Here is a 20,301-nt window from a genome sequence, read left to right as displayed (position 1 = left end):
TAGAAGCTGAAGATGCAACTGAAAAATTCCTGAAATTTACCAGAATGAAAGAACTGGGAAAGGATCAACCAGATATTTGTTGTAGCATCTTTATTTTTTTTCTTTCATGAAGGCAAATGGGAGCTCCTGGAAAGAAGAAGAAGAAAAAAAAGGCACATAAGGGCAAGTCTCAAGCACTAGGAATAAATATAGAGTCTGTGGCAAGACAGGGATCAGACCCAGGTCCAGAGGTGGGACTTGGTGCTGCCCTCCTACAGAGCCAGGGCAGCAGGGAAATATCTTGTGGAATTGAAAACAACAATAACAACAACAACAAAAAAAAACCAGGAGAAAAACTGCTGAATCAATTGTAGGAGAGCTGAGAATGCAGGTTAAGACAAAGACTTGTGGGGAGAGAGAACTTCTTCCTTCTAGTCCCAGATTTCTGCACATTGGTCAGTGGAGTTGGCAGTAATAAGAGAGGAAGAGCAACAAGGTGCCTTCCAGGAAATATGTGCAGAGTGAAGGGAGTTTTCCAGGAGAACTGTGGAAGGAAACACAGACCAAAACTGTGTCCTTGTCTTTGGGAAGGGCTCAACAGCTGCAAGAAGCAAAGTCATTCTGGAGCAGCCGAAGGACAAGGCCAAAATGTGACTCAAGATTAAGAAAAAATAATAAAGAAATCAATGTATATTCTGCATAGTAGGAGGGCTCTGTCACCTCTCAGCACTGACAAGATGAAATCAGTAACACAGAAGAGAATGTTTTGGTGGAAATTCCTTCTGGGACGGGCAGTGGCAGAATTGCACTGACCTGTGAACGTGGTGGAACCAACACGAGGAGCAGATGGGAAGAGTGCTCCTCACCAACTAGAGTTCCAGGGCAGAATGTGCTTGTATTGGCTCAAGCAGCTCCAGCTCAGATCACACAACCCTGAGGACCTGTCATTTGGGTTCAATGATTGCTATAAAGGACTGCTGGGCCCAGAGCTGAAAGCAGGTCAAACACCAGATCATGAGGAGACTGCACTGTAGAAGGAGGGAAACACAGCAAAGAAGATCATTTTTAAAATGCCTGTGATGGCATCAGAACATAAAACCGAAGCTGATCCATCAGTTGCTCATGTCACTTTGAAGGAGGAAATGCTGAATCCTCTATGGGGAGAGCTTCTAAGTATGTAACATTCCTGAAGGTGGAAAAGGACCCACGTTACATCAGCCTGAAGTGAGCCACACAGGAAGGAAGATGAAATACATTTAAAAACCAGACTCCACTAAACCAGACCACAGTGATCCTTCCAGACACTCTGGACTCACACACCCAAGGCAGCCAGAGATTTATTCTGTCATCAGAGGATACAACTGTTAATGATGCAGCAGTTCAAGCCCTGACTCCAAGTTGCATATCAGTCAGCCTGGCAAATAAAACAACCAGTTCTCAAGAACCAAGTTCACCAAGAGGTTTTCTCTCTAAGCCACTGCTCACGTGCAGCCTGTGTGGTGATCTCTGGGGAAGAGCCTTTTCCCTTTCTCACCACTTCAAAGAACAACTGCTCTAATGGGGGTGGGAAAAGCATCCTGAGTATGGCCAGCACCTGGGACTGGTGGAACAGCCTCTCTCCTTCTCTCGTGCCAGACCAGGAGGGGACTCTGCACTGGGGAGTGTTTCAGCAGCCAAGAGAGCAAGTCCTGCTCTTGTGGCAGCCCCTTTGTGGCAGAGCTGCATGAAGATGCAGCAGCCCTATCTACCCAAGCCCCCCACAGGCACCTGTTCCACCTGCTCCCTTGCACAGGATTCACTTCTTGGCAACACTGGTGCTCACTGGTCCTTGCTGATGAGGTGACTCTGCTCTGTAATAGAACAGAATCTCAGAACCATCCAGGTTGGAAAAGCCCCTTGGGATCATCCAGTCCAACCATCATCCCTGCTCTACCAAGTTCTCCCCTCAACCACATCCACCAACACCACATCCAAACCACCCTTCAACACACCCAGGGATGGTGACTCCACCACCTCCCTGGGCAGCCTGTGCCAGGGTCTGACCACTCTGTGAAATAACTTCTCCTCATGTCCAGTCTGACCCTGCCCTGGTGCAGCTTGAAGCCCTTCCCTCTTGTCCTGTCACCTGTGAGAAGAGACCAGCACCAACCTCTCCACAATGACCTTTCAGGCAGTTGTAGAGACTGATGAGGTCTCCCCTCAGCCTCCTCTTCCTCACACTAAACATTCCCAGCTCCTTCAAGTGTTCTTCATCAGATTGATTCTCCAGGCCCTTCCCCAGCTCCATTGCCTCCTCTGTCCTCGCTCCAGCACCTCCAGATCTCTCTGGAATTGAGGTGCCCCAAACTGGACACAACACTCCAGGTGTGGCCTCACCAGTGCTGAGCACAGGGGGACAATCTATCTGCTGCTGCTGGTCACACCATTTCTAAGACAAGCCAGGATGCCACAGGCTTTCTTGGCCAGCTGGGCACACACTGGCTCATGTTCAGCCGCTGGTCAATCAGAACCCCTGACTGGCCTGGAGCTGTGGGATACAACCCTACCTGTGAATGACACTGCTGCCCAACCTGTGACAGCCACCATGACCTGGATCACGGAGGAGGGGTCCTTGTGTGTGGGTTCCTGCCTTTGAGAGCTCCAGCTCAGCCCTGAAGGGACAACGGAGAGGAGAAGCCAGACTGCAAGTCTGCTCCTCAGCTGCTGGAAACCACAAATCTCCATCAGGTTTATGAAGGGCAGTTGTGAGGTTCTGCTGGGGAGGGGGAAGGTAATTTAGGGAGGGGAGTGCAGTTCATAGTGCCCTGTTGTTTCCCCACAGCTGGCAAGGGCAAGTGATTCCTCATGGCACTGCTGGATCTCACAAGCTGGTTGCTCCTTTTGCCTGGTCACTGAAGGGCTGGTGGCACCAGCTGGGAATTACCCACTAAACAGATTCTATTTTTTTTTACTATCCACTTTGCTTTCTCCACTCTGCCCGATGTTCTGAATGATGGGAACTTCTCACTGGCCAACCAACTTAGTTTTTTTCAACCTAGGATCCTGCCCATCACCAGACAGGGGTGACCCTCAGCAGCAGGTGGCAGCGGGAAACAGAGGAGGCCAGGAGGTAGCTTGAAAGGTGGAGGGGAAATGTGAAAATGGCAACAAACTGCCTGAAAATCTCCATGGGATCATTCTGAAGCATTCCCACATGCAGACATGCACATGCACAGCAGCAGTTCACAGTGTCACTGTCACCAAGTGCCTCCTGCCCTTGATCCATGTTCTTCCACGAAGTTGAGCTTTGCCATTGGACTCATCCTGCCCAGCAGGGCACCTGCTGCCCAGGAAATAAACATGTTCAAGTCACTTCAGTGACTCTGCCCTCCACTGGAGCAGGTTCCAGAGGCATTTGCCACCAAAGCACTTTAGAGAAACGTGGTTCCTTCTGCTCCCAGGAGAGCTTGAGGGACGCAGAAATTGGCAGTGGGTTATGGATCATTTCTATCCTAGGTCCATTATCCATGAGTCCTGCACAGTCAGATCCTGCCAGATGTCCCAGCAATGCCTGGTAGAAACAGCTGGGAATGTGCTATTTTAGTACCAACACCACGTGGGTTTTGGGGCAGAAGAAGAGACAAGGCTGTGCTCTCTCTGTCCTCCAGACAGCTGCCATGGCTTTGGTGAGTTATGGCACTGAGCTCAGCATGGTCCCATCCTTCACAGTGGGCTGGGTCTGGAAGGTAGATGTGTGTAATTCTAGGGGATTCAGAGCATTGAGACAAAAAGTCTCCAAATGAAGAAGACCTGAAGTGCCTCTCCAAGCCCTGGCAGACAACGACTGGCTCTGAAGGGATGCTGCCTGGTCACTGCTCTTCCCTAGTGCCTGCAGGAATGTAAGGGATGGCAGAGAACAGCCAAGAATCGTCTGGGAAGGGCAACTGAAGGGCATCATGTGCTCCTTCCACATGGCTACCCCACAGGAATTTGCTGGTGAGTTTTCCAGACAGACAGCTCTCCTTGCAAAGGTCCCTTGTGCATAAAGCAGCCTCTTGGCTGTGGCTAGACAAGGTGGCACAGCACCATCCTTCCCTCACCCTGGACTGCCACCAGAGAGCTTCAAACCAGCCTCTGGGAAAGACTGACAACTGCTCCCTGTCACAATAGAGCAGCTACAACGTGAGCTGGAGACACAACACGTGAGCAGTTCTCACCATGGCTCCACTTCCACAGGACTGAGAAGCTTCTTGTTCCTCTGTGTGCCCTCTGCAAGCACTTTGGGTGGTTTAGTTGACACCCCATCAGTTTTTGCATGCTGCTCTTCCAAAGGTAAATACATTGACTGAGCAGGAGCAGGGCTTTTAAAATGCCAGGGCATTGAAAGCATCTCCTCACAAGATGGACAGGCTGGAACAGGCTGGGGACAGGACAGACAGCTGGTCATGTCAGGGAGGCATGGAATAGTTTGGGTTGGAAGGGACTTTAAAGATCATCCAGATGCAACATCCTGCCATGGGCAGGGACACCTCCCACCAGCCCAGGCTGCTCCAAGCCCCATCCAACCTGCCCTTCAACACTGCCAGGGATGGGGCAGCCACAGCTTCCCTGGGCAACCTGGGCCAGGCTCTCACCACCCTCACAGCAAAGAATTCTTCCTAATATCCAATCTCAATTTCTCTTCCAGTTTTCATCCATCCCCCTCATCCCATCCCTCCCTGCCCTTGTCCCAAGTCCCTCCCCAGCTTTCCTGGAGCCCCTTCAGGCACTGGAAGCTGCTCTCAGGTCTCCCTGGAGCCTTCTCCTCTCCAGGCTGAACACCCCAACTCTCCCAGCCTGGCTCCACACCACATGCCCACCAAGTCCTGACTCTTCATCATATTCTGCCCTCGGAAGGAGATGCAGGGCCGTGGCTGTCACAGGGGACACACAGAGGACAGTGAGCACAGAGCAGGTCCCAGCACACACCTGCTGTGAAGTTCACGTGGCTGCAGCTGCACTTTTGGATCCAGAACCAGGGAGTTACTTTATACAAATGAAAACAAAATCCTTCACTAGAGCTTTCGGATGAATAGGGGCTGGAGGGACCATTCCTCCAGTTAAAGCCCCTGCTGCTGAAGCTGGGCACCAGCAGAGGAGAAACTCTCCCTCCCAGGGAAGGGTCTGGTGCCACTGAGAAGTGCTTCGTTGTTGGACCTGGTCTGAAAGTGGAAAGTGCTAAGAATTTTATAAATAGCCTCATATTTTACAAGCAGTCGAGGGAAATGATGTCTGGCCACAGAGGTCTAGACAAGCTTGGGAGCTTCATCCACAGCAGACACACTTCCTCTTGGATGCAGCTCCTGGAAAATACAGCAAATCAGCTCCCAAGGAACATGCCTTCAACACCCCATGCTGCTGAAAAATGAGTGGAGGGCCCTAGGGAGGACATGCAATGGCAGACAAGGGCTTGTAAACATAGTTATGCTGGCCATGGCCAGGAGATGTGTGGAAATACAGCCCATGTGGCCAGAGGAAGGGAGGTGGGGGTAGGGACCAGTGAAAGGATACGACGTGGTGCTGAACAAGGAGAACAAGCCCAGTTTTCATTTGTACCCCCCCTGCACTTGGTTAGTGGGTTTTTTCACACAGCAAAGAGCTGGTCAGCAACTGAAGTATTTATTTCAGTTCTTTATAAATCCACTCGTTGACCATTCAGCTTCTACCACAGCATTTTGCCCCTGGAGACCTGGGCTACTAGATGGGAGTTTTGGCCTTTTTGTCCCAGGCTCTCCTTGAGGGGAGTGGCTGTGACTGAAGCTGCCTCAGAGCTCCCAGCTCGTCATCTAAGGAAGGGCCCAGGTCCCTGCAGGGCCCAGGACACACCTCAGAGTTGGGTTCCTGCAGTGAACCACCTGCTGACACAATTCAGACTCTGAGAAACCACCTGCCTCAAGCTCCTCCCAGAGGACAGGACCGACCCTGCCTTTCTGGGGCACATCCACCCATCCCACACCTTTCCCAGCAGTCAAGACACTTCCAAAGGGCTCTGGCAGCCCCTGTGGAGCCACCATTCCCTCCCACAACCCATCTGCCCTCTCCCATCTTCCCATCCTCCCTCTAAACCCTCCCCCAAACCCTCTGTGATGCTGCTTACCCCTGCACCAGCAACCCTGAATCGAGCAGGTGGGCATTTCATCTTGGCAAACAACTGCAAACCCAACAGTTAGAAACACCTGCAGGGCCAGGACAAACTCTAAAATAACAAACAAGCAAACGGGAGGAAATGTGCATATAAAAATTTTTTTCTCCTGGCATATTGTCAATAAGCTGCAGTTTTGCCTTCCACAGGGAAGGGATTTAAGTTCTTGAATGATATGATGCTTGGAGGTGTAATTTCTTTGTCATTAAAAAAACAACCAAACAAACAAAAACCCCAACAAAACCCCAACCAACCCAAAATTTCCAACCCCAAACTCCCAAAGTGGTGGTAACAAAACAAGGTAAAAAGGACAAATCTCCCAACAATGACAACTGAAAAATAAAGGTCCACGTCAGCATTTGTAATCAAAAACTACTACATACTGTACTTGGGAAGTCTTCTGGGAAAAGATCATTGGCATCTAGTGAGGACATCACTAAAAGTCTTGTGCATGTGATATGTATGAGACAATGATGCCACTGGAGGGTGGATGGACGGACCCTTAGGAAACTGTCACTCACAAAACTGTTCCATGACCAGAGAAAAGATGTAAAAAGGATTGGTTCTTCCCCATCCCCACCCCCCAAGCATTACAGATTCCTTCTCATTTGTCAGAAACAGCCTCTTCTAGTCTCTGTTTGTTTGTTTTTTAAAAAAAAAAAGTCTTCAGTTTTGAAGAAGTCCATCAGCTTCTGAGATGCACGTGGCTCCACAGCACCAAAGAGCTTCAGCTCTCTCTCCCCTTGGATTTGCTGACAGGGGCTCTCTGGAAGGACAGCTTGGCTGCAGGACATCCCCAGAGCCACCATCCCACCTGAGAATGGTAAGTGCTTCTTGTGACCTTTTTTGCATTCATCTCCTTGAAAAAGCCTCATTTGCTCCAGAGGTGTCTGGGCCCAGCTGCAGCAGCCTTGTGCAAGAGGAAATGGATGAAGCTGCTCTTTTCTCTTCCTTTGGAGACTCCCATTGGTCTTGGAGCCCTTTTCAAGGATGCAATTGCTTTATTATTATTTAAAAATATTTCATAGTTCGTTTGTTTGTTCCAAAATAGTTTGTCTTTTTTTTTTTTTTGTTCCCTTTTCCCATTGCTTAAATTCTAGAAGCTCTTGGTGACCTCTCATTACTGATGCTAGGGCATTTCTTCCTGTTGCCATGATCCTCAGAGCAGCTGCTTGTCTCTGGTCCATGCAGAACACTCAAGAACTGGAGCTTGGACAGACAGGGGCAGAGGGGAGCACGGCCTCAAGGAAGAGGAGTGGGAGGACACGCAACTATCAAACCTCCACAGACTGAATTTGGTTCATCTGTGCTCTCATCACCTGGATACTGTTGAGAATTTTCTTCTGGTGTCCTGCTAAAGTGACCCCGACTCGTAGAATGTCCCTTTGGGAGGAAAAGAAACAAAGACCAGATAAATCACAGAGTCATCCTGGTTGGAAGGGATGTTGAAGATCATCAGGTCCAACCATCACCTAAATCCACCAACCATAACCTCATCTACCCGTTCAGTGCTTCAATCATGTCCCTCAGCACCACATCTACATTTCTTTTAAACACTCTCAGGGATGGTGACTCCACCACCTCCCTGGGCAGCCTGTTCCACTGTCCAACCACAAACACCAGCAGACACTTCTCACAGCAGAACAAGCCCATGTATGAGCATCCCCCTGCAGCGAGGTGAGGAGGGACCTGAACTCTCCACACATTTATCCCACAAAAGCAACAAATCCCACGGTGAAACCCTTTCTCTCTGACTCTTTTTTGACTTGTCCTCCCAGTCTTTGAACTGCCACCTACCTGCAGCACCCCCAGAAGACAGGAAACCTCCACAGAGGGTGTGAAACCAAACACCACAGGCTCTGCTCACAAATTTGCCACAGGTTTTCCACCCTCACACTGTTGTGTTTCTCCCTCTGCAGCCTGGGATCCTCTCACTCATCCTGTGACACACTAACCCATTTTTCCATCCCTGGAGACCTATCAGCAGGATGTGCTGCACCCTCAGCAGTGTGAATCTCACTCTCCCTGAGGAGATGATGGCTCTTCTTGCTACTTCTGCTTTGATCTGATGAAGCCATGAAACTTTTGCTTCTTTATCCTCCTTGCCAAGTCACGACAATCTAACTTTTGCACTGCTCCTCTTTTGTAACAGGCATTAAACAGCTGGGAGGAATAAAGGTCATGCTGAGAGCAAGAGGGTGACTCTGTGCTGGTCCCAGCTGTGATCACCCCAGCTGAGTTTGCTGCTCATCTCCCTCTTGGTGGGTAAATCTCAGTCAGGAATTCTTCTGATCAGGGAATGGATGGCATTCCTGACACCTGACCCATACCTGACTCCAAGGATTTCCAGTTGCCTTGAGTATTAGGGGCAGACTTTTGAGAGGAAGTGCAGCAAAAGCCTTGTCTGGTTTAGAAGGGAATTCAAGGGGCAAGGAACTTGCCTTGGAGCTCCAAGGAAAGGTAGAAAAAATCCTCTAGTATGAGTGGCAGATTTTTGCTTTAGAGCTTCTTTAGACCTTGTATCTTTGTGCAAGTAAAATGAGGATAAAGAAGGAAAGCTGGGCATGGAGCTGTGCTGGTTACACACTTTGGCTGGTGGTGACTGCCTGGAGGCCACCACTGGAATGTGCTTTAGCCCAGGCCCTCTCAGGCTGGTCAACACCCCAGCCCCAGCTTTGCTGTAGCCCAGACCCCAACCCTCACCCTAACCCAGCTGGAAACCTGCTACCACACTACACAATGTGGGGGCCCAGGATGGGTCCTTCATGGTGGCTTAGAATCACAGAATCATAGAATTGTCAAGGATGGAAAAGATCTTCAAGATCATCATGTCCAACCCTACAATCCCCAACCACTAAACCATCTCCTGAAACACCACGTCCACCCCTTTTTTGACCATCTCCAGGGATGGTGCCTCCACCACCTCCCTGGGCAGCCTGTTCCAGCAAGAAAGGCTTCTTTTCCTGCTGCAAGGGCTTTCAGTCCTCTCTTCTGCCTCAGCCAGATGTGCTGAGCTGGGGAACTTTCCTCCTTGGCCCTTGGACTTTTGCTTCTGTTCTGATTGGGAACAAAGCCCCAGGTCTTCACTCATATCTGCAAACTAGAGTAAGACTGTGGACCTGCACAGCCCTGTGCTACCTAAACTTTCTGCCCTGGACACAGACACTTTGGTGGCCCAGGTGGCCCAGCCTGCAGACAAGGGAGTGAGAAACTGTTTTATTAGCAAAGCCCATTGCAACAGGACAAGGGGTGATGGTCTGAAACCAGAAGATGGGGGAGATTTAGACTGCACACAAGGAAGAATTTTTTTACTCTGGGGGTAAAAACACTGATCCACGTTGCTCAGAGCTGCCTCATCCCTGGAAACATTCCAGGTCAGGTTGGATGGGGCTCTGAGCAACCTGATCGAGTTGAAGATGTTCCTGCTCACCGCAGGGGAGCTGGACTGGATGACCTTCAAAGGTCCCTTCCAATCCAAACTACTCTATGATAAACCTCTCAGGTAGGTCAGTGCTGAACGGATGTGGGTTCAGTGAAGAGCAGCAGTTCTCAGGGAACACTCAGACTCTGCTGACTGTGCAAATCTGAAGAAAGTGTCTCAGGGCAATTCAGCTCCAGTTACATGATCATACACTCCTGCAAAGACCAGTGAACATTAGAAGGTGGTTTCAAGTAATGTTGCAGCACAGTTTTTCAAGGCAAAAGGACTAGGAATGGCATTGTTTCTATTATTATAGAGGACATGAGCTGAGGATACACTTGTGAGTGTGATGAAGGCAGTGGGAGAGGACCAGGAAGATACTGTGAGGGACCTGGTAAGGAACTGGGAGAAGTGGCATTTAAGGGACACAGCATGTTTGTGAAAAAAGAAGACTTCATGAGCTGGACAGGCTGCAGAACTGTTTGCTGTCACAGCACAACTCAGGCAGGTTTGGGCTGTGGTGTGGGTGTGATGCCCCAGTTTGGACTAAGTTCTTCTTCCTGGCTACAAGGATGATGAAGGGGCTGGAACACCTGCCTGGTGAGGAAAGGCTGAGAGACCTGGGGCTGTTCAGTCTGGAGAGGAGAAGCCTGAGGGGGGATCTAATGAATGTCTATCAATCCATGAGGGCATCAAAAGGCAGGACAAGCTCTTGTCACTTGTGCCCTGGGACAGGACGAGGGGCAGTGGATTCAAACTGGAGCCCAGGAAGTTCCACCTCAAGATGAGGAAGAACTTCTTTGCTGTGAGGGTGACAGAGCCCTGGGACAGGCTGCCCGGAGAGGCTGTGGAGTCTCCTTCTCTGGAGACTTTCCAGACCTGTCTGGATGCCTTTCTGAGCGACCTGCCCTAGTTCTGGTCCTGCTCTGGCAGGGGGGTTGGACTCCATGATCTCCAGGGGCCCCTTCCAACCCCTGATATTCTGTGATTCTGTGATTCTGTCCTTCAGATTTTATGGACCCTGTCCTGCTGCATGAACACAGCCCCTAGTGTGCCCAAATCATCTCCAGAGCCTTGGGGTTGTACCACAGATGTTCCGAAACAGCCAGAACTGCCCTGGGAATTTCCTGGAAGCAAATAACACTGAGAGAGAAAAGGCCAGTCGGGCTGTTTGCAGGAACAGATTCTGATTCATTGCTAGATCTAAAGTCTGGAATGAAGCACCAAACCCAAAACCCCTCCTGGCTACCAGGCACAGAGACATCATAGCACTTAGAGATGGCTTTGTTGCTTGGTGCTTTCTCAGGCAGGGCTTCCATACACTCACTGCACCACAAATCTTTCACCAGAGGCATCCAAGCCCCTGCTAGCCCCAAGGGATTTGAAAAACCACCATGAATGGATTTCAGCTGCCTGATTTCTCTGAAGAACCTCCTAAGAATTTGTCACTGCAGGATGCTTTCAGTGGATGCAGGACAATTCAGAAGGAACCTGAAACCACCTGGACCTTCAGAGGCCTTTCTCAGGCAGAGATCTGCTTGCAGCACGCTCATCTCCATCACCCATAACCCATTCAAGAGGACTAAAAGTGCTCTCAAGTGGCCAGAGAACTGCCTGATGTCCACCTGAAATCTTCATTTGTTCCATGTTGGGAATCTGGAGATCTTTTGGGGGGGTTTCACTTTCACGGCGGGGACACGCAGGGTGACAGCATGCAAATGGAATTCTGCAGATAGGGAGTGGCAGAGAGACAGAGGGAGACAAGGCAGAGCCTGCACAGCAGAGCACTTCTGAGAAACTGAATAGTCTAAAAACGGGTCCACAAAGCAACACATTCTGTAGAAGTCAAACTACATCATGTGAAAACCAGGTAATTAAATAACAACCAAGCGCTGTTAAACGACGGAGACTTTTCCTTGTGCTTTGGGACTAGAAGCCTGGGCACTTACTCTACAGTCATCTGAGATACTACATCAAAGGTGGTGAAGCCAGCACTGGCAAAACTCTCCTTGTACTGGCTCATCTTGATGGCATCCAGCCATTCATCCACAGTGTTGAAGCTGGTATAATCCGGGATCGTGCGGTCGAGCAGGGGGAGGTTCATCCTGAAACACAGAAATGGGGAATGAGCAGAACAAAGAGCAGCAAGGATCTGTGCTCCTGCACCCCCCACCAGCTGGAGGGGCCTTGACCAGCATCATTCACATTGGGCCCAGCACACTGCATGAAGAAGCATCACCCAGGAAGCATTGTGTCCAGCTGAGGGACAGATCGTGTAGAGCGTCGGAGGAGTCTTCCTGGGTCAGTTCCTACAGTGGAGGTAGGAGCCATCAAGGCTTTTGGGATGCAGCTCTAAAACCCTGGCTGCACAAGGGGAGAAAGTACATTCCCATAAAGGGGACAGTGATTCCCAGGAGTTACTGCATCCCCACAAAGTCTTTGAGCAACCTGGTCTAGCGGGAGGTGTCGCTGCCCATGAAGAGGGGTTGGAACTGGATGATCTTTAAGGTCCCTTCCAGCTCAAACCCTTCCATGGTTCTGTGATCCCTACGCAGTCCAGGGATCACCACCCTGCCTGGCAAGACTTTATTTGCCTCCACTGCATGCAAGATCAGACTACCAAAGCACCCACACCCATCCAGCAGTGGACATGACACCAAGGTGCTCCTCTAACCGTGTAGACTGCACTGTCCAACCCAAAGAGCCCTCTGTGTTCACCAGATCTAACGTGGCCAGGGAGTGGGACCAGAGTCACTCTGACACATTTTAATGCCCAAAGGTCCCAACAACACAGGCCAGGTGCCTCTAAGATAGCTGGTCTAAAGAGATGCAAAGATGGTGGCCACCAGGACACAAAGGACAGCAGAGAGGAGCCAAAGGAGAAGAAGACAGATCCATACCCAGAGGAGAGAGGTGCCATGGCTTTCAGGCTGTTTGGGTTTCGGATCATTTTATCTAAGGTGTTGACAATTTGCCCAAATTTGGGCCTGTGGTTTCGATCCTTCTGCCAACAGTCCAGCATGAGCTGGTGCAGGGCGTTGGGACAGTCCATGGGTGGTGGCAGCCGATAGTCCTGCTCGATAGCATTGATCACCTGCAAGAGGAGGAAAAGGGGATCAGTGACACTGGAAGGAAACCTATTTCATGCACAACGTTCCTTTTCTTGGATCCTGAGGGTGACAGCCATGGCCACCCACACTGCAGCCTACACTCACTGCTGCCTGTCATCTCAGCACCACTACCCACTCTCTTCAACACCCAGCCCTCTGCATGGCACATTGTCCCGTGAGGTGACACCAGCCTTGCTGGGCTGAGATTCAACCTTGCTGACCCCTTGTCATGAGCCATGTCAGGCTCCTCATGCAGGGAAGCAGAGCATCCCTGTTCCTGTGCCAGGGATGAGTGAGCCCACAGCACCAGCCATGAGGAAGGGGAGTCAGAGAAGGGTTTGGACGGGTCCAGAGCAGAGCACAGCAGCTCACTGGGAGGAACACAGCCCCATCCAGTGAAGGGGCTGCTTGTAGGTCACAGACAGGGGAAGCTGCCCCTGTGTTTTCAGAGAATCCCAGACTGCTTTGGGTTGGAAGGGACCTTCAAGATCATCTAGTTCCACCCCCCCTGCATGGGCAGGGACACCTCCCACTAGGCCAGGTTGCTCCAAGCCCCATCTAACCTTCCCTTGAACACTTCCAAGGATGGAGAATCCACAATTTCTTTCCTCCAGTGGTGCTTTCTACTCCTGCCAACCACCCAGCCCTTCCAGGTGACAGGGTGATGCCAAGGGCCAGGGCTGGGTGTGCAGAGCCAGCAGCAAGAGCTGGATCTCCTCACCGTCCCATGCATGTGCAGACTGAAGCACACAGAGGAGCTTCTTCAAGAGGAACCAAGTCTCCCTGTCACTCTGCAGCTGCAGCCTTCCATCCTCTCCTGGATAACAAGGAGGATGGAGTTGCCCAGCTCCTTCCAGACGTTCCTCTGACAGAGGCAGGTGATGGGCTGGCTCCTCCTGCCTTCCCAGCCTTATGCATCCTATGGTCATGCACCCAGCACGGGCACTGAAGGGTGAGCAGAAGGAGCTTTGGAAACTAGAAACTGGCCTGTGCTTGGCAACAAAAAACTGAAATGAGGATAAAAAACCAGAAGTGAGGACACTGCAGCAACCAAAATCAGGGGCAGCGTCTTAAAACTATGATCTCTCCACAGGGATGTTAAAAAAATGGGGGGAGACTGAGAGAACCTCCCCCAGGGATCCAGAGGAAGGACCTGGATGTCTCTGGCTGTTCTTAGCACACGATCCAGGTTGCCTTGGCTTTGTCCAGCCACGTCTTGCATGCTTCCAAGGACAGATGTCTGCCTGGTGGGCTACCTCAGGGCTGCCCACCCTCCTTGGGGAGGACTGGCAAAGCCATGGAGCAGCTTGGTGAGTTCAGAGTTGGGCAGAACGAGAGAAGAATTACAGAGAGAGAAATAAAACAGAAAAAAAGACATGAATTGAGGTCACTGCAGTTGGCACTGGGAGAGCTGCTGGGAATGGTTGGTAGAGAGGAGACACTGGAGGTGCTGTGGCAGTGGAAGGCTGCTCCAAGGGAGGGGAGGTGGCAGAGCCATGCCAAGCAATCTAGGGTACGAGGTGGGGCATCTGGCAGGATTTAAGACAGCCTGAAGAACAGACTAGGAGGGTGCTCCAGATCCTGGTGTGCATGGCCAAGGTGCTGGAGTGTGTCCAGGGAAGGGCAAGGGAGCTGAGGAAGGGGCTGGAGCACAAGTGTGAGCAGGAGCAGCTGAGGGAGCTGGGGGTGTCCAGCCTGGAGACAAGGAGGTGAGGGGAGACCTGCTGGCTCTGCAGCTGCCTGAGAGGAGGTTGGAGCCAGGGGGGTCGGGCTCTGCTCCCCAGGAACAAGTGATGGGACAAGAGGAAACAACCTCAAGTTGTGCCAGGGGAGGTTTAGGTTGGATCTTGGGAACAATTCCTTCCTGGCAAGGGTTGTCAGGCCCTGGCCCAGGCTGCCCAGGGCAGGGGGGGAGTCCCCAGCCCTGGAGGGGTTTCAAAGCCATTTAGATGTGGTGCTGAGTGCTTAGTGGTGGACTAGGTGGAGTTGGGTTAATGGTTGGACAGGATAATCTTGAAAGTCTTTTCCAAGCAAAACCTTTTTATCATTTCATGATTCTATGGTGCAAAACGGATGGACCGAGCGTGTTCCACCTTGAAGGGTGAAGCACACACTCCCTGTGTTGGACTTGGAGGTTCCTCCAAATAATCTTTCCTGTATGTTTCTGTCCCCATCCCTGGAGGGGTTTAAAAGCCCTGGAGATGTGGTGCTGAGGGACATGGGGCAGTGGTGGACATGGAAGAGTTGGGTTAATAGTTAAGACTTGATGATCTTAAAGGTCTTTTTGAACCAAAAGGATTTGATGAGTCTCTCAGCAAGCATCCAGTGCTCATCTCCAGTTTCCCACCAGCTCCATCTCCCAGCCTGCTCCCCCAGCACTCACACCCCAGGGTCAGGAGGCCACTTGGCAGGGAATTGCCCCACGTGCTGTTCCCAGGGAGGACCAGCTGCAAGTGAGTGGTAACAGCTTGTGGGGCACAACGTCCTGTGGCAGAAGAAGAGGAAGAGGAGGCTGGGGACAGTCTGTGGAGATGGGCAGGGGCCTCTGCCTGAGCTGCTGGTGCTGCCACAGGAGGAACCACAGAGGCAAGAGGTCCTGGGGAGGAGGACAAGGGAGGAGGATGGCAGAGGGTTGCACCTATGGAGGCTACACCTACCTATCCTATGGAGGGCTACCATGGCAGGCATGCCCAGCTGCAGGAAATCCTTGGAACTGCAGGTGGTAAGGAAGCCTTAATGAGAAGGGAATTGTCCTTTCTGAGAAGGGCATTACCCTGAGTCCTTTGGCTCAAAGAACTGATGCAAAGACTTCCTTGGGATGGCAGGGGCTGGGGCAAGGCCAGGAACAGCCCAAGGTGCTAAGAAATCATGTATCTCCTCCAGGCAGACTCACTCGAATAATTCCCCACCAAGCACTAGGGCAGAAATTGTCCCACTCTGGAGAAACCTGACATGGCATGGATGGAGATATCTTGACCTGACAATGGTCTGATTTGCCACTGGGGCAGGAGGAGTTGCAGGAGTCAGAGGTGGGAGCTTGGCTCTCACTCCCACCCTGTAAGGCTGGGTTTTATCAGGAGCTCACAGGATGATGGAGATGGAGGTGGCAGTCTGAAGGCTTCCAATGGGCTGTCCAGAAGAAAACTCTGGGACAAGCTGGAACTCAGGCAGATGCTGTAACAAGCAGGTGTGCAAGACTCCAGCTTGCAGCAGAAGGAGGGGACAAGTCTTCTGCACATCAAGGGTCTACCCAGGACCTTGGTGTTAGATCCTGAAGGTTCACAAGGCAAAGACCACATGAAGAAGGGCAGCTCTTCAAAGAGACAATGCTACAAGAGACCTGGCAGCCCCATACCCAAGGCTCTTCTGGACACACGTGTGCAGGTGTCTGCATGGCACTTATTGCCACCCTCTGGATGGACTTTGACCACCCAAGTATCAGGTCAAGAGAAACAGGGTGCATGGCATTGCTGTGGTGAAGGTGTGGACTGTAGCCAGAGGTTCCTGCATGGAGGGAAGGACTCCTGGAAACTGCCTGGGTCCCAGGGAGCAAGGTCTGCACCTAGAAGTTCTGCCTGAATTAGAGAAGAGTCATAAAGTATTTAAAATGAAGCATGCTCTGAAAATCCTTGTGGTTGTGCCTTCTAGCTGCATACAAGTTGCTTGGCTTCTTACTTGTGACAGTCCAAGCTTGCCATGGGAGATTTAATGACCATCTAGTGGAAGGTGTCTATGACCATGGCAGAGGGGGCTGGAGTAGATGATCTTTAAAGGTCCCTTGAGAGCCAAACCATTCTGTGACTCCATAACAGATGTTCACCAAATGCTTGTCTCTCCTGCAGACGAAAGTCTGCCTGTTGCTCCTGGGGTCAGTGGCAGCATTTCCTTTCCCACCCACCTCCTCCCTTTCCTCCTAGACATCTGTCTGCCACCCCTGAGGGTGCTCACCTTCACCCCGTCCCACCGCCGTGGGCGTTGCTACCAACCCCAAAACGTTCCAGAACAAAAGCCAAACTCATCCCCATTCCTTCTTCCAAAGGGGTTGACCTTGGCCACCCCTCCCACGACAGAGAAGGCTCCAGACACGCCACAGCCTGGCTCCAGCTGTCGCCATGACTTTTGGCCTTGCAACCCTCCCAGCTGCAGGGTTCCTGCTCCTTCCTTCTTGACAACTCACATCCTGGTTGGTCATGTCCCAGTAGGGCCGCTCTCCGTACGACATCACCTCCCACATGACGATCCCGTAGCTCCAGACGTCGCTGGCCGAGGTGAACTTCCTGTACTGGATCGCCTCGGGTGCTGTCCACCTGATGGGGATCTTCCCCCCCTGCAGGAAAAAAACCAGAGAGGATGGGAACAGGAAGAGCAAGAGTGACTGGAAGGGGTGGATGGCTAAAATCTCCGACGCGCAGGTGAAACCCCAGAAGGAAGGACCAAGGGACTATCAGGGGGGCTGTGTCCAACCAAACCCAGGATGGCTTCAAGGGTGATGGCTGGTGACCTGTCAGCAGGCTGCTCCACTCTCCTGGGGAAGAAGCTTTTCCTGTTGGTCCTCCTGAACCTCCCAAGCCACAATTTTGTCTACTGCCCCTTACATCACCTGGTGCCACCGCAAGGAGTTTGGCTCTGTCTTCTCTGTAAGTGCCCTTCAAGTGCTGAAGGTCACTTGGAGATGTCCCCTCAGCCTCCTCTTCATCACATTAAACAAGCCCAGCTCCTTCCACCTGCCTAGTGCCACAGCAATCTTCAGCCTGACAAAATGGCCCTTGTGCTTGTAGGGTCTTTGTGTAGGAAAATGAATGGCTCTGGGTGTAGAAAAATCCAAACTGGCCATAGAACCATTTAATGGTTTGGGTTGGAAGGAACCTTAAAGATCATTTAGTTCCAACCCCCAACCATGGACAGGGACACCTCCCACTAGAACAGGTTGCTCCAAGCCCCATCCAACCTGCCCTTCAACACTGGTTTGATCCCCTTTGCATCTCCCTCCATCCTTTGGCTGTCCCCAGGCTGTTTCCAGAGCAAAACAGAAGGAGTTAGAACCCCATCCTTCTCAGCTTTCTACACCTGCAGGCTCTCTGAAGCCAGTGATACATCATCCTCTTGAGCATGAGTCCTTCTGTGTCAGTCTGTTGACACACACATGATCCAGAGGTTTTTGATCCTGCCTGTTTCTGGAGCCAGAGGTGAACATCTGCTTTAGCATGGCCTGCTTGGTCATTGGTGGGAAATGGGATGGCTGAGCACTGGGGTCTTCCATGGTCCTGCTGGGCAACAACAGCTCTGGAGAAATCAGAAGGACTTGCCTCTCCCACAGAGGAGTGATGCATGGAGGGGTGTGCTCAGCGTGGGCCACAGGGATGGCAACACTCTGCTTAAGCCCTTGCAAACCTCCTGATTTTCTACCAGGGCCTTTGGATTTGAGCCTCTGACAGCTCCAGGGACCTTCTGAAAGAAAAATCTTCTCCTGTGCTGGAAAATAAGGAAAGTTGTCTGCATTTTGTGGCTGTGAGAAGATTAAGCTACGTTACATCTCACTGAACAACTACCATGTCTTCTGAGGGGTCTCCTGGGACTTAGCAGGACTCAGACCTTATACCTGCTCGAACAAGGAAAAAATCATCTTCTCACAGCCACAAAGCTCAGAGAAAACGTTTTGTTCTTCACAAGACCAAGCATTCCACACCAGGCATGATGCCCTCTCCATCAGGCAAGCTCTGAACAGAAGCACTTGACAAGCAGTGGGTTTTAAAATTGGCTAAAAAAGAAGTCCTAAAGTAGAAATTAGAGACTGGGTATATCTGGAGGGTTGTTGTGGGAATTCACTTCAGTGAGACCTCCCCCCCTTCTCTGGTGATCTGAGCCAGAGCTTCACCACCCTTGTGGAGAAGACTTTCCTAAGGTCCATCATGAACCTCTGAGGCCACAGCTTGTGGCTGTTGCTCATCCATGGACATGAGAGGTCTCTGAGATCATAGTAATAAAAAACATGCATTTGGGGACATTTGAGGATAGAGCATTTTAAAGAGGAAGATTCTGCTCCTGGTACTTGGCCACAGTGGGTGGACATGGTCTCTCATTGTATGTGTGTGCCCACAGTTCAAGGAAAAGAAATGAGAGATGACAGAGAGAAAAGCTACAGGCACAATAACAGGAATAGAAACCAGAAGCTCCCCTGTAATTAGCTCAACAAAGGGAAAGGTAATTGGATGGAGGGATCATGTGGTGAAAAATAAATGTTCCCAGTGTTTCTGAAAGCCAGAGGATGACTGTACCCAACGGAATGGCTGATGTTTGAAGCTACACAAGCTCAGGTGGGAATAAACCCCCACATTTTCAGGTGTTCCTTAGGTAGTCAACTCCTGTTACAAAGCACTAAGAGCTGTGTCAGACCTCTCATCACTGGCAGCTTCAAAAGAGAGACGATTTCCTACAGACCATGCCCCAGCTCTCTCAACACTCCTGTCCTAGGCACTGTAGGTAGGCACTGATCCTGTAGCACCCCAGCAGAGTGAAGCTCTGAGCCTTTGCAACCCATGGTGTTTCTGGGAACTCCTGCCTGCAGCCTTACTGAGCCACAACCAAGTCTCCAAACCATCTGCTGGCCCCTGTGCACAGTCTGCAGACTGAGGCAGGCCATGTGTTCTTGGTGGCACTTGTGTCACTGGCGCCGTGGTGTTCCTGGGAAGCATTTCTGGGAACGTTTCTCTAATTCAGAAGGACTCTCTGGAAGAGCAGTATCTGAACTGCAGGGCTTCACTCAGCACGTATCCACACTTCAGGCTGTTGTTCCTGGGGCTGAGCCTGTGACATGGCATGAAGAAGGACCGTGGGCTCCTGGACAGCAGGGCAGCACAGCTGGACAGTGATGGTGAAAAAAACCCCCAGACTTGCTGCTCTGGCAACAAACCTGTCAGGGCAGCACCTCAGAGGACCTGCAGCTGGTCCATGCTGGATGGAGGTAACACATCATCCCACCAAGGGCTTTAGCAGGGACACGTGTGTGTTTGCAGACGTGTTTGGAAGAGGCTCAGTTATCCACAGGAGTTGCCTGTCGACAGGCACTGGACAAGATCTTACAAGCCAAAATCTTCCTTGGTTCAGCTCATTGGTCCTTCCCATCTAGCACCTTATTCCCACTGCTGGCACCCTGACCCAAGTGCTCCCCACGTCAGGGCACGTGGGTCCAGGGAACCCCCCTTTCCCTCCCCGACTCCTCCAGCCCCCCTCCCTCTCCTCCGGAAGGGCGGCTTTACCAGGGCACTGGTGTAGGTGGGATCAGACGTGTCATCCTCCAGAAACCTGGAGAGGCCGAAGTCCGAGACCTTGCAGACCAGGTTGCTGTTCACCAGGATGTTGCGGGCAGCCAGGTCCCGGTGCACGTAGTTCATGTCAGCCAGGTACTTCATGCCGGCCGCGATGCCGCGCAGCATTCCCACCAGCTGGATCACCGTGAACTGCCCGTCGTTTTGCTGGGGGCAAGAGAGGGAAAGAGCCCGGGTGAGAGGAGCACGTTCCCAGCCTGCCAGGAGCCAGCAAACAGCCCCTGCCTCCACCCCGTGCCAAGGCACAGCCAGGCCATGAGCACCTCCCAACAGGGTGGAGAGTTTCAGGGGCTGGAAGTCACCCCT

General features: G+C 51.5%; 1 protein-coding gene across 2 annotated transcripts in view; it reads right to left on the bottom strand.

Annotated features, from left to right (window-relative positions):
• Positions 1–6,226: 6,226 nt before the first annotated feature.
• Positions 6,227–20,301, bottom strand: part of EPHB2 (EPH receptor B2) — a 143,152-nt gene continuing 129,077 nt past the window's right edge. For both annotated transcript variants that reach the window (XM_051637365.1, XM_051637366.1), the window contains exons 12-16: positions 19,927–20,142; positions 16,848–16,997; positions 12,461–12,654; positions 11,510–11,665; positions 6,227–7,522 (exon numbers count right to left, since the gene is read on the bottom strand). In XM_051637365.1, coding sequence (XP_051493325.1) covers positions 7,414–7,522; positions 11,510–11,665; positions 12,461–12,654; positions 16,848–16,997; positions 19,927–20,142 — 825 coding nt within the window. In that variant the 3' untranslated portion in view covers positions 6,227–7,413. The remainder of the gene's footprint in view (positions 7,523–11,509; positions 11,666–12,460; positions 12,655–16,847; positions 16,998–19,926; positions 20,143–20,301) is intronic.

This window comes from Apus apus, chromosome 20 (genome assembly GCF_020740795.1).
Source record: "Apus apus isolate bApuApu2 chromosome 20, bApuApu2.pri.cur, whole genome shotgun sequence".
NCBI lineage: Eukaryota > Metazoa > Chordata > Aves > Apodiformes > Apodidae > Apus > Apus apus.
The sequence above is the reverse complement of the archived record's forward strand: the minus strand, read 5'-3'. Positions and strand labels throughout refer to the sequence as shown.